The 14,968-nt window shown below is 36.4% G+C and overlaps 1 protein-coding gene across 2 annotated transcripts in view; it reads right to left on the bottom strand.

The window, feature by feature from the left end:
• Nucleotides 1-1,343: 1,343 nt before the first annotated feature.
• The window catches only part of LOC113228143 (facilitated trehalose transporter Tret1-like), a 24,860-nt gene continuing 11,235 nt past the window's right edge, over nt 1,344-14,968 (bottom strand). For both annotated transcript variants that reach the window (XM_026461330.1, XM_026461331.1), the window contains exons 2-5: nt 13,400-13,539; nt 11,192-11,327; nt 6,569-6,741; nt 1,344-3,011 (exon numbers count right to left, since the gene is read on the bottom strand). In XM_026461330.1, the coding sequence (XP_026317115.1) occupies nt 1,899-3,011; nt 6,569-6,741; nt 11,192-11,327; nt 13,400-13,453 (1,476 nt within the window). In that variant the 5' untranslated portion in view covers nt 13,454-13,539 and the 3' untranslated portion in view covers nt 1,344-1,898. The remainder of the gene's footprint in view (nt 3,012-6,568; nt 6,742-11,191; nt 11,328-13,399; nt 13,540-14,968) is intronic.

The following is a 14,968-nucleotide window of genomic DNA, read 5'->3' on the forward strand; positions in this document are numbered from 1 at the left end:
GGATATTTCAATAAAATTAGCAAATAGACGTAATTCCAAGGTAGGTTTTTTAGTACTCTGTACTGAGATTATTTACCTGTTGAGTTGTTTATTTTCCTAAATATATATAGTAGCAGGTAGATACATAAAAAGGTAAGAAAACTTATAAATAGAAAATTTCGTCGAGGCCCGTGTCGCGAACTCAACAGAATTTCAAAGCAGTCACTAAACGCTCGTCAAGAGCACATATGTAGCCACCAGACCCAAATAGAAGATGTAGAGAATCTCGACAATAGGTTGCTGATTTACAGGAGTAGTGCCATTAATCGCTAAACAGTGGTGGTTTCTTATAGAAGTACAATTAAATGGTGAACGTCCTTTTTGACCTTTTTGAGTTCACACAAAAAGTTCGTTAAATTGTGGTAGGGATGACATAAAATTCATGTGGTGTTAGTTGATAGGTTCAAAATAGACGCCTACGTAATGTGCGCTTGACGAGCGTTTAGTTACTGCTTTGAAAGTCATATTAAATTTTATTACAAAAATTCCAATGCGTTCGCAACAGGCCGTACCTTGAGACATAGTGCCCAGAAGGCTGGTAACATTTCCCCTGTGAATTGCTAAACTTACATTTTGGCGGAAATAACTGCCAGTCTTGTGGTCACCGGAGGTTTGTACGAGGCGATCCGACAGAAGCTAGAAGTTTCGCCTGTGGCCCCCAGGGACCCAACGTTTCAACCGCAAAAGGCACAAAGCTGTAGCACTGAGCAAGGTTGACGTATTTTTGCTGTTCTCGGCCGCTCTGGCCACAGAGCCTGCGCCAGTCACGCTTTCAAGGACATGAGAGGGGGCTACAGTGTCCACACAAGGTTGCGTCCCACACTAGCTGTAGGTAATATTATTCAAATACTGAACATATGCTAAAATGATTTTCTAAACTTTGACAAATATGCGTGATAATAGATGGCATTGTGTGTTCCAATTAATTTATAAATTACCGTAAACCAAATTTAAAAAAAAACCGTGCAATAAGCGCCATCTAGTTGATTGATTTGTTATCACTAGTAATTGGAGTTGCTTTGATAAATTGCAGCTTGTCAATGTAAAACAATAAAAAACAAAAATAGCTATTTGCCACCCGTCAAATCGACATCTGGTCCAAAAGATACTAAATATCCCACTACGCTGTATTGTGCCGCGATTCGCAGTCCGGTTGAGTTATTGGCCCATGGTTTAATTTATACACGTGGATGTCGCATCCTCCGTATAATAAAACCATGGTATTTAATATGGATGCGATACTGAAGTGTGCTAACAAGTAGAATCCAACCCCAAACGTAATTATTGTCACACCGTTTTTTTTGAATCTGATAATGTCCCTCCAGTTTCACTAAAAAATTACCAGCATATCGATACCTCAAATGATCATCACGCCAATTTACTTTTTGGTGATTTCTGTTTTTTTGTGTCGTAACTTGTTTTTATAAAATTCGAGGAGCATAATATTATTAAAAAAATAATGTTGTTTACATTAAAAACAAAAAATGATGAAAATTAAGTTGACGTTGTGTTCATTGGAGGTATCGATATACCAGATGATCCAGTAATAGGCAAGGAGTTTGGTAGTATGCTAGAAGGAAAATGCAAGAACGTTGAATCTAACAGAAAACATCGTAAATACCGCTTGGCTCTAAAGGTTTTTATTTTAGTAATTCGCACAGATCGACTAAGTTATCTGTAATTAGAAATGTGGCGCTAATGTTGCTACTAATCCAGCTATGGTAACAATGACAACTGTCAATTGACTTGAATACAGGATACCCTGTAGCATTTGTAAATATAATGTTCTACATTTCGCCTCAAATAATGTCTAGTTGGTCTTGGTGGTTGTATATTTCCTATCTTTGTCTACCACACGATCAACCGCCTTCAACGTTTTCCACCTCAAGCATTTTGACACTCTCGCTCTTTACTTTTCCATTATTATCTCCAATGCCTTTGAAATAACATTCAATTTCATAAAGGGTTTTGCCTTTAGTCTCTGGCAAGAGAAAATAAAGGAAACCACCACAGACAGCTGTAAAAATCCCATAAATACAAAAGGTACCGCTAACACCAATAGACCTAAACGACGTCGGCGCAGTTTTCACAACTACAAAAAACATTATAGATAAAAACATTCCAGATATACCACTGCCTATACTCCTGTACGCTAATGGAAATATTTCTCCTGCGATAGCCCAAGGTATAGGCAAAATACCTGAAGTTTTCCCAAAAATATACATTAAAGTCGGAATAACAGGTATCCATTTATAGTCATTAGGAATAAAACCGAAATCTCTTAAGTATAATAATAGTGATGTTATTAATAGGGAGACGACAGTAACTATAATACCAAAGAACAAAACTGTACGCCTGCCGAATTTATCAGTTATAAAACAGGCAAAAATAGCCGTAGCAAACCGTACTGCATCTACGATAAGCATAGATGTATACGGTTTAATACTACCTCCTGTAACCTCGTTCATCATTGGCACAGTATAAGAAGGCACTACAGTCATCCCAGATATTTGGAAAAGTATAAACATGAACATCATTATGAAGGTAGGCTTATAAAATTCTGGTTTCTTTATAATTTTTCTATACATCTTCAATTTTGATTCGTCAGCTTTCGTATTCACTACTTTGTTCTGTTCACTATTGAGTAATACTTCTAATTCGCGTTCTGACTTATCAGTATTGCCTCTTAGCCATCGGAATGATCTTCTACATTCACTGTAGGATCCTTTGGAAGCCAGAAACGGTGGTGTTTCAGGGGTCAAAGAAATTAGGATAAGAGATAAAGCGTAAAAGCTTCCACAGGCAAGCGCGGCTGTTCTCCAATATAAAATGGTCCCAAAGACATGAGCTGTAAACATTCCTGTTGCGAAGGAGAATGCTATGGTGGCAAGGAAGGCGCCTCTGTGTTCTGGTGATGAATATTCTGCAATTGACACTGGCGCACAGGCTGCTTGGACGCCCATTCCGAAACCCTGGAAATAAAAGAGCATTTCAATAAGTTTAGTACGACCATAACACGTGATGTATTACGTACTTTTGTAGTTACAAATACAGGCCTCTCCTTAAAGCTTAAATAAAGTTGTCACGAATCACTAAAGACATATTGTCGAAGACGGTAAAAAACAAATAAACGAGCATAACTTTTTGTGTTAGATATGACGTCCAGGCCAATTAAGGCGAAATATTATGTAAAATGTAAAACTGAAAGTAAAGTCTGGAACCCCTGATGAGATCAACTAAAACATAGAAGGCAACATTGGAAGAGAATGGCCACGAACATAGACTTACAATTATATGGACGTCGGGTCCGCGCTAAAAAGTGTCCGAACTTATAGGGCGTTAAAATCGTATACAGAGCGTCATTCACGCTTTAGTCTTCGTTTGTTCGACTGAACAAGCGAAAAGCGAATAAACAACAAATCACAACAAATCAAAAACAACAAATCGACAGCGAAGCAAGCAAAATTAGACAGTACTGCGATGATATTACAATTTAAATCTAACGTTTTAGCTTTTTCATATTCCTTTACATGTCACTACATTTAAATAGGTTGACTTGGGACATTTTTTTCGTGGTTTTTGCATTAGACCCGTCGTCCATTTATTTGTAAGTCAATGGCCACAAAAGACGTTCTCAGATCAAATCGAGAATATTCCTAAAGTAGCTCGAGTACTGTTGGGTAATTTTCCGAAAAATTACAAATAGTAGAAATTTTTTGAATCAATTTCTGAAAAATTTGAATAATTGAAAAAAATAGAATAATATAATTCGTAGGCTCGTATTATGTTCTTCGTTCAGAAACATCTTTTGAAGTGTTATTTGACGTTAATAATACAATAAAATTATATAGCTAAAAGCAAGTTAGAATAAAACGAGATTTAAAATGATTCGACAAAAGCGAAAAATATTTGGTTCAGTAACTTAAAACTTTTGACAAGATGTCAACGTCAAATGAGGAAAATTATAGGAAAAATATCCGGAAAATATTTGTTTCTCTGAAAAATATGATTTCTCCAAAATGGAATTTTTTCCATGACCAACAATAGGCTAGAGTAAGTGGTGAAAAGAATAAGAAGGCTTGTTTGAAAAGGCGACTGTTACATTGATCATTTGTGTCCGTATTCAATTCAATTATTTATTTATTTAGGTATTAATCCCATAACATTACATTATACATTACACGGTCATAAAAATTTAAACGCAATAAATAAAATAAAAATTAAATTCAAGTTACTGTAATGGGTCGAGAGGCTTGGATACCGGTTTTCTAGGAGTCGCCTTCTTAGGTTTGATCCCCGGCCGGGTCAATGTAGAAAACTAACTTTTTTACATTGTATTGGTCTGGGTGTAACACAAGTACTTTCTTTGGGATCAAAGCAACGTATGTAATATTTATTAATCTATTTTTGGGCAGGGTTAAATCCGCAAGGAAGTTAGGAATGCTTTCGTTGTTCCAAAACGCATTAAAAATAACTAAAAAAAGATAATGGAAATAAACTTATCGAGTTCCTAGGTTTTCGCGATTGTTACACATAGGAAATGAAACTGTTTTTCCGGATTTAAATCGCTTATATTTGTTTTTTCAAACAAACCAACGTTTCGGGCCCTTTACAGGTTTCATGGTCACGTTTGACTGAGGTGGTACAGTCGTCAACCAGTTATGTCTAATATTATTAATTTTAATTTTACAAAGAAACATTACGTTACGTTTTACAAATTATTTTATTGAATGAATATTTATCAAGTTAAATTTATTATTAATTAATAATAGAAAATAGAATAAATTAAAACATATTAATTAGTACTGCAGTCTTTCTTCTATTTTTCATCAGAGGAAATACTGGATCCCAAACTGGTGGTACGGAGAAACTATCTTCCCTGTTGAAATTAGGATGCTTTTTAATTTTAATCAGGAATATTGAAATCCGGAAAAATTGTATCGATTGGTTAAATTGTTCCCATGTGACTCTTGCAAAAAATTATTATCACGTGTGTTAACGCACTCGACTCAGCTGATATCAATTTGCAACAGCGTTGATTGAATCAAGCTAAGTAGTCTAAATGATGGGTGGAAATAAACAGAAAGATAAATTGAACACGTGAGAACTCAATACGGGAAATGAAGTTTAAAATTTATTTGTTGTCGTTACACCCTTTTTTTATAATATAAAGTAACGGGACCAACAAGTCTTACGCCTCGTGGAAGCGTTACGCCACGAGCTGGGCAGTAAGTTTAAACCCCATCAACCCACCCGGGTTTTAACCCATTTCTACCCAAAATCGTAGGCGGAGATGGCGAGTATAGAATTTGGGATAATTCCATTCTTAATACAAATTTCGATTTAAAACGTCTTTTATAGACGAAAATAAGGCATCTCCACACAATATCCACCTTGAAATCCTGTGGATTCTCACTACTAGGGATGCACATCACGATTGGAGTTTTACGAAGATCGATTTTTTGTATCGATTTTCAAGCAAATACATTCAACAGAAAGACAAATCGATTCGTCTAGATCAGAAAGTAAAAAACATTTTGTAACAACAAATATTTAGTTGTAAATAGTTTTTGCCTTCGATTTCTGGTATTAATGGATTTTAACCCGATTTCAATGGCATTAAGAAATCTCTGGTCACGCCTGTCCACAACTTTAAATCTCAAAATTCTAAAGGGCACTGCCACTGCATCCGTCAGGTTGAGACATAAGTTGAAAAGTCCCATGTGCCTGTAATTTCACCAGCGCTCTTATCTTCATCAGCCCTTCAAGTCCGGAACGCAGTAATGCTCACATTGCTGCTCGGCGACAGAAATAGTTAAAGTAGCAGTACTTCACAAGGAGCCTTACTGCTACTACATTAGTGTTTTGTAAACCCCAATTTTATGAAATGACTTTATTCTTTCATACAGTTTGAACTAACGCAAACGCGAGAGTAAAACACCGGGGTAACAAATATGTGCAGTTTCATATAAAACATTATTTGAAAATTAAGTATTTTTCTTTCTGATAAGCATAAAAAATCATAGTACACAATTTTTTAAAAATTACTCAACCGATTTAGCCGTTGGATAAAACATAGTTTTATCCAGCCCCCGTAGCATGGCTACGCATGATAGTCGCGACCCGCGCGATAAAATTGAAATAAGCGCGCTTTTTCAATTAGATCTATATAATATTGGCTATTTCAATTAGATCTGATTGAGACAGCCAATAGCGCTTATTCCAATTTTATCGCGCGCGTCGCGACTATCATGAGTATCCATGCTACGGGGCAGAAATGACAATTTAGTCATTACGAAGTTATTCGGTTTTAATTTATTCCGTTTTTTTTAATCTTATAATCCGCCACATTAGTTTGTGTTTTTAAACACCTGAGGTTGACTTGCCTGTTTTGTACACACCGTAAACTTATCACAAATTAATTCCATGGGTTATTGTAATTTTTGGATAAATGGGTTGATGCCTACTCGTAACTAAAATAAAGTTGTTTCTTTTAATGAGATTAAATTAGATGTAAAAGTATAGTTACTTGTAAAGCCCTACTGGCCAACAAAACACCGGGATCCTTAGCAACCGCAAGCAATGCCCAGCCACCCATGGCTGGCAGTGTACTGAGCTGGTTGGTGAGCCTTCGACCCAGGCGTTGCAGACCGAACGGTGCTACCAGGATGCCTGAGATGAGGCATAATCCGAGGATGGAGGCTGGAATTGTAAAAAAAATGGTGTTGTAATCAGTGTTGCCAGGAGATTAATCGCGTAATGTGTAAGTAACTTTTGTTTTTATGGCAATTTTGATAACTTTTAAATTCAAATATATTTGTTATTGTAAACCCTAAATAATTTAATAACGCACCCAAATTACACAAAAAAGTAACTCAGAAATGGCGCAAATAAAATTAAATCAATTAATAATTATTTTACAGTTAGAATAATAAATGAAAATAAAACGAACTTGTAAAATATAAGTTCTGCAGCAAAAAGTTTCTTTTTAGGTAACGAAATGCATTTTTCGACTCAAGGGCCCTGGCAACACTGGTTATAATCTTTCGAATAAATGGATTTGAGATAAAATATAAAAATTATCAGTTAAAGTCTGCAAACTTAACCTTTTAAGGTCAACTTTACAATTCGTTCTTTCAAATTGGTCCCGTCACTTTATATCATAATAAAAGGGTGTAACGACAACAAATAACATTTTTTTTCATCAGAAGACACCCTTGTCAAAAAAATTATCTATATGACACGTAATATAGTAAAAAGAGTAAATATAAATAGACTTGGTAGTTTTTCACGATTGCTACTAGAGCTTCCTGAAAATCTCGATACCGAAAATTTTATAGTCTCGACCATTTCTTGAAATATTCGAGACTCATCACCGTCAACCCATTAATACGTCCTATTCCTGGGCACTGGGCTGAGAGGACTCCTGGGTGAGGGTTTAGGCTATAGTTCGCCACACTGGCCCAATGTGAGTTAGGGGTTTTCATACGTTTTCGAGGGTTGTAAACCTTCTTTGACGTGCCGGTTTCATCACAGAGTTTTCCTTCTCCGAAAAGCTCATTTTGAGCTTTTAAATTATTGCAAAATAAACAAACAAAATATCCGAAGAATTAATTTTAGCACTAAATCTTATAATTCTACTAATTTTAAGTACGAATAAAATAATAACTAGTGCTATGTAAATAACGAATAATTCCTGGCACCTTTCACAGTTCGTGCTGTTAAACATCGATTGTATCCTAGGCTGCGTTTTACAGTGATTTTATGAAATCGGATTAAAATCTGTTTTTTCAGTGATTTCAACCGTAACATGCGCTATAATATTTGTAACATGTGCTCAGAAGTACAAGTTTTGTATGTGAATAAATAACAAAATCTACTACATCACACATTTTCGACAACTTCAAAGCAATTGGTTGTGTGAGGTTAGGAATGTTCGAGCTCGATTTTAATATCGATAACGACGAATTATCGTAATTTTTTAAAATGATATTAATTTAATTAAACAAAATATTTATATAAATATATAAAAATCAATGTCAATTTACTATTTGATAGCAACTCTCGCCGAGCTTGAATGTGATACCCTGTGTATATAAACAGTTGCAGTGCTGCTCAGAGATTTAAAACACAAAGATCTGACACTGTCACAGGGCCCGCCACCCTGAGACATAGGTTGTTAACGTCTCAATGTGCCTGTAATTTCACCCTTAGGTACCTTTCAAAGCCGAAACGCAGTAATGTTCATATTACTGCTTGACGGCAAAGATAGGTAAGGTTGGAGAACTTCCCTGGACGAACTCTTTCACAGGAAGCTCTACTACTACTTAGATCATAGTAAATTTGAAATTAATTTTCTCACATAATTTAATTTCCGAGAAACCGCTGTTCCACGGTCTTTTTTGAAATTACGAATTAATAGATATAAGAACTATGTCAAATTGGTCAAAGTGTTAAAATTCAAGGAAATTTTTTTACGAAACCATTGCTCTTTGACCCTGACAATGATAATAATGACAAAGTGACTGTCAACTCTGTGACTAACTCTAACATTGTTAATTAGTTCTCCCGTCAAAAATCACTCAACCCTTCAGTCTTGTCGAGAGTCGTACAAACAATACTAGCTCTTCAACGGTGTTTCCTATTACAAATTTAACCACAGGTTAAAGTTCAGACTTATAGCCATTAGACTTTCAGGGAGATCTTCTTATCGCATCGATGGCATACACTTGAAAATGGTATATCATGCTATAGTCAAGTCACATTTATATGATCGTTACAAATATTCTTTTAATTCCGCTAAGTATGCTGCCGAGTGTACAAATCAAAGGGAACCCCAAAAATGACTGGCAACAGTGATCAATCATTCAGTAAATCTAGTTAGTAATGCAATTAAGGAACTCCTGAATTAAATATAACTTAAAACGTTGTCTAGAACGGGATTTTATTTTAAGAATCCGTGTTCATGGAGAATGTTGATAGTGCGTTTACCAACATAAAGAAAGGCAAACAAAAACGCATAAGCATCTGGCAAACTTATTTGTGATCACCGGGTAAACACGTATTCGGTCACATGACGAGATTGAAGCAATCTTGTATGTCCTCGCTGTAATGACGGGGTTATTTGGTCATTGTGGCTTATTTTGAGATTGGCTGGTTGGAAAATTGCTTTCATAATTTGCGCTGACTTATTTTCCGTGTTACTTAGCAAGCAATGTACATTTAATCTCGTATAAACAGTATTTTAATGGTCTTTTTTCACAGAATATGTAATATTCACCCGCCCCACTGCTAACCATAGGTCTCCTCATTAAAGTCGGACATATCACCTCTCATGTATTTCGAAAGAAAACCCATACAGATAGGTATCTCAATGGTAATTCCCATCACCACCCTAGCCAGTTAGCTACCGTGGGCTAATCTTTGTTTCAGAGAGCACATGGTGTCTGCGACAGTAATCATCTGGCAGGGGAACTTCAACATATAAAGCAAGTCCTACATGCGAATAAGTTGAAGATTCCACGCCAATGCCGCAGGCCCCGTGTGAAACCACCAACAGTCGAGCGAAGACCTGCCATCTTACTTTACGTGAGAAGTGTTACAGGCAAGATCGGAAGAGTCCTCAGGCGCGCATCTATCAAGACCTATTTCAAGCCCCTGAGGAAGATTTCTCAGTTCCTGAGACCCGTGAAATGTAACATCCTCTTACAGGATGCAGGAGTTTACAAGCTTGACTGTGAGTGCGGTCTCTCTTTTATTGGACAAACAAAGCGAAGTATTTGTACCCGCGTCAAAGAACATATAGCTGATGTCAAACACCGTCGCGTAAACAAGTCTGCAGTCTGCGAGCATGTCATGGATAAACCTACACATTCAATGAAGTTTGACAAACCCCAGGTCCTTGCAAAAGAAGTCCGTTATCTACCCAGGATGCTGCGAGAGGCCATTGAAATTAAAAAACATCCTAATTTCAACAGGGAAGATGGTTTCTCCGTACCACCAGTTTGGGATCCAGTATTTCCTCTAATGAAAAATCCCAAACAGACATAAGACTGCAGTACTAATTAATATGTTTTAGTTTATTCTAATTTCTATTATTAATTAATAATAAATTGAACTTAATAAAAATTCATTCGATAAAATAATTTGTAAAACTTAATGTAGCGTAAATTGGAATGTTTTCTTTGTAAAATAAAAAATAAGGTATTTAATTAATAACTATTGTAACTATAGTGAAAAAATCGGGTGGTTTGCATCAATATTAGACATAACTGTTTGAAGACTGTACCACCTCAGTCAACCGTGACCATGGGACCTGTAAAGGGCCCGAAACGTCGGTTTGTTTGAAAAAACAAATATACGCGATTTAAATCCGGAAAAATATTTTCATTTCCTATGTGTAACAATCGCGAAAACCTACGAACTCGATATATCACCTCTTATGAAAGATTTCGTTCAAATAAGTACCTACTGTGAGCTTCCGATTTTGTAATGGTGCTGGTGACGAGAAGAACAAGTCCTGCGCCTGATGGTAAGCGACACGCCTGTCCATAACAGTTGCAGTGCCACTCAGAGCTTTAAATTCTAAAGATTTGACTGTCACTGCGCCAGTCTCCCTGAGACGTAAGTTGACAAGTCTCATGTGCCTTTAATTTCACCAGCACCCTTAACCTTTTTTTTTTTTTTTTTTTATATACATGACAGGCAAATGACTCCACTCCACCTGATGTTAAGTGGAAAGTGGTATCCAAACGCGAAGGAACCTAGTGCAGCGATGAAATCCTCACTGCACTAGCCACCTCCACCCTGCCTGCCTACAATATGCCTCTTCACGCCTCGTTTGAAGGACCCCATATCATAAGAGGGAGGGAAGACATGTGCCGGAAGGGAGTTCCATTTGTCAACCGTGCGGCAGAGAAAGGAGCCACCGAACCTTTTAGTACGCGATGGAATTCGGCAGGTAGTGAAACGGTGACTACGAAGGCCAGCACGCGTGCTTCTGAGCAGGAACGGGGAAGGGGGGATGAGGTTGAACAGCTCTTCAGAGCACTCACTCACTCACTCAACCTTCCAAATCGGAACACAGTAATACTGACATTACTGCTTGGCGGCAGAAATAATATACATATATTAACGTGTACATTATTCTCACCGATCCAGGACTCGTGTTCTTCAGTCAGCTGCACAGCGGTATCAGGTTCTCTTAATTGCTGCAGCAGCACTCCTGGGAAGGCGATGTTGGCGCCCGTGCCGATCATGTATAGAACCACTCCGCTTACTGCTAGCAACTGGAAAAAGATTCAGTATTTAATAATGACAACGCACACACTCATAGCCCTGCACTAGGGAAACCCTGTATCGCGGATGCCATGGAAACACTCATAGACCGTCGTAAATTTGCCTGTTTATCGGTATTCTTCCAGGATATACCACGGAGAATATGCGATGGGATTGCGTGATTTGAGTCCGCCTTCCCCTTTCCATCAACGGGGGACTAGACGTGAGCTGGGGTTCCCTATGTTATGGATATTACAATCTAAAGATTCGCACGAAGCGTTACGCTTCCATATTTGTATGGCGTACGGCTATGGAGTGGAATTCCCTGCCTGCAAACTTCTTCTCTGAACGTTATAACTTGGATCTTTTCAAGGCGGGAATGAACAGGCATTATTTAGGTGTGCATGCCGACCTCATAGTCCTTTCCATCAGGTGAGATGGACGTCAAACGCGCACTGATTTCTAGTATAAAAAAAGACATATCGACAACCACAAATTACATCCAATATCACGAGAGAAATAAATATAGGCCAATATTTCTCACACGTGACACTTCAGCAGCAACGGTTACACTTACAGTTCGCTAGTGAGTACTCGGGTTTAGTAATAAACTTGTATATTACATTTTAAGGTTTAAGAATACTTTATCATGACCGTTACCGACTTCTCGACCGGCAAAAGTTAGCAACTCTATTCCAGTTATCGAATAAAAGTTTCATCAGTATTCAACGGTAACTTATCGAGTGATCCGTCCAGTTAAGGTTATCGATTCTTAAAAAAAGTGTTTTTAAGTTCCTTATCCATTAATTACAATCTTGGAAATTAAACTTGTGTTGTGGAGTATAGTGTCTTTTTTCAGAATAAATTCGTGATAAACCCGCATATCATTGCTATGGCTCTGTTGTGGCTGCAGGCCCCAGACTCGATCGAAATGTGAGATGATCAGTCGTTTTTGATTACTTAAATGATATTTATCTTTAAATTAATCAAGTAATTTACCATTATTTACAACCATATTAAATAACAACTTTTGATTAGTACATACAAAAGTAAAAGTCCGTTGTGTATAATGTAGTCTTTGGTAAAGTTACTTGTTGTTTTTTTAATTCTCTTCATTAAGAAAAAATCCGCTCTGGACCTTTTGGAGGGAAAAGTGTCGTTTTTATTTTGACTTTCAATTATTTTGAGAAATCTAATTTAAAGTGGAATAGGATAGTGCTATTGTGCCTTAATCGAAGATTAAAACGCGAAATTATACGAATATCGAACTAGAATATCCGTATCGGCCCGTTTTAAGGAATCCCGAGTCAATCCAAGCACGCCGCCTCAAATTGCCTATCCTCTTTGTGGCGGTCATATTTACAGAAACATAATTAAACTTCATGTTTAGGCTGATGGCTTTGCCAAAGCCTTAATAATTTTTTTTTTTAATTATTAACAAAATGCAAAGGTTTATGGTTCCGTTCTGACAGTTACGTGTACTTTTACAAAGCGAAAGGTACGTGTGAAATTCTGTTATTTGTTTAATAAAATCTAGTATTTATGAATATTATTAATTTATTCCAAAGTAAGACTAAAGTGTTAAAATCTTTTAGGCCTTTATTGTCTCAAAATTTCCATAAAGGATTTTTCTCCTTTTTTAAATCTACTTTACCGACTAACTTCGTAAAAGCAACATGGAATCTAATTGATACCCATATCGTATCCGAATTCGAATATAATATTCACCACGAATGTTTTGAATAGCCCGAAATGGAATATTCGAGAACGACATCCAATCGAACGATTCGGTTAAAATAGCGAAAAGTTCTGAATCATGTTGCTGGCAATCTGGTTATCTGTTATATACTCCCGGACACGTAATTCGAGCCACCTCGCATTTTTGTCGTAAAGTGTCAGAATACAAAAACAGTGTTATCATGGAAGAAAAGATTTTCCCCCGGTTTTTCAAAATCCGAATTCCCAACAAGGATATATGGAAATGAAGTTTAGTATACTAGTTTCAAATTTGTGTAATAGTTTTTGATACTGAAAATGCGTGGTGGCTCGAATTAGGTGTACGAAAGTGTATAATTATAATTACCTGTCTATAAAATGGTGAGATCTTCTGTCTCTGCGTATACACGACTTCTGTCATTTTGGCTCTTTATGTTCTCCTTCTCTTCTAATATCTTCTTTTCTCGAGTATCATTTATCACAGCACTGGTTAGGTGGGTTGAGTATCTAAAAACAAATTAAAACTTGTTATAACAAAGATCGAAACAATAAGAAAAATTCATTCGATTCATTGGATTGGAACCAGCACCCTCAGGCAATCCGTGCCAGATGCTCTGTTAATTAAGCCTCGGAACGAACCAATACACCTTACGAATATTTCTATGTGCTCGTTGCAGATCTTCGTTTTTGGTTTTTAACGACTTGTTCGCCGTAGTGTAATCTGTGAGAAATTTATTTCTTCACTCAGAGAGATACCTCTATAGCTACCATCACTGACTAGAGTGACCTTTAATAAAAAAATAAATAATAAATAAAAAGACATTTATTTCTCCACAAGACATAAGAAACAATATTTAAGAAACGAATACAAAAAACAATTGAGTGATGCGGACAAAAAGGTGCCCATTTTCAGTCTTCACCTGTATTTAGCTGTTCGCTTGCTGCACCAATCTAATATGCGGAGTATACACCAAGTCATAACTAGTAATAAGTTAAAATTTAATGGCTGTCCGTGTAAAGTTATATATTTTTATTTATGTAACCAAAAATTTTATAATTATTAATACAAAGATCGAACACTCAGAAAAAACACTCAGAAAAAATTCCTTCGATCCGGTCGGATTCGAACCGACGTCTTCTTGCATACCGTGCCAGACGCTATACCAACTAAGCCACGGAACGAACCGAATTTTTCTATGTGCTTGCGTCGTGTCTTTGTACTTGGTCTTTCAACGACTTTTTAGTCGTAGCGCCATCTATGAGAAATCCATGACAGATTTATAACCCAGTTAGTACCTTTACAGCTACCAGTCCTGGCGAAATTTTATGTTTTGTGCTGCTAGGAGTTTTAATTGGGGACCAGTTGTTACTCGATTTCTGTACAGATAGCTTACATCGGTTTTTAAAAGTAACCAGCGTAATGTAATCCAACCAGATGGAATGATTTTTTCCATGCGTTCGGTCTTTGTTATTAATAATTATAACAAACTATTGGAGTAATTTCACAAAAAAAAAAATATGGTAGTAAAACAACGTGACATTCAATTGATTTTTTTTAGTCTATTTAATTTTCATTTCTTTAGTCATACAAACGATAACACTACTCTGTCAGTGACAGGAAAAGAACCTTAGGTCCATTGGAATTAAGATGTTGTTACTAACATTGCTTTAGAATGTTAAAAACTATACAACGACAAAAGATGTTAAGAGTCTATATATACTACCTTTTTGTTTCAGCATAACAGTGAAACTGTTGAATCAATCGCTTTGAAAAAAAAATTAGTAATAATAATAAAAATTAGTATATTGATTACTATAAAGTGTGATAACACGATTCCTTAAAATTTTCACGATAGAAAAAAACAAAAAACAACTACAAAATAGAACACGTATACCATTGACTTACAAATAAATGGACGACGGGTCTAATACAAAA

The sequence above is a fragment of the Hyposmocoma kahamanoa genome, unplaced genomic scaffold, assembly GCF_003589595.1.
Source record: "Hyposmocoma kahamanoa isolate Upper Pololo Valley unplaced genomic scaffold, ASM358959v1 224, whole genome shotgun sequence".
Lineage (NCBI taxonomy): Eukaryota > Metazoa > Arthropoda > Insecta > Lepidoptera > Cosmopterigidae > Hyposmocoma > Hyposmocoma kahamanoa.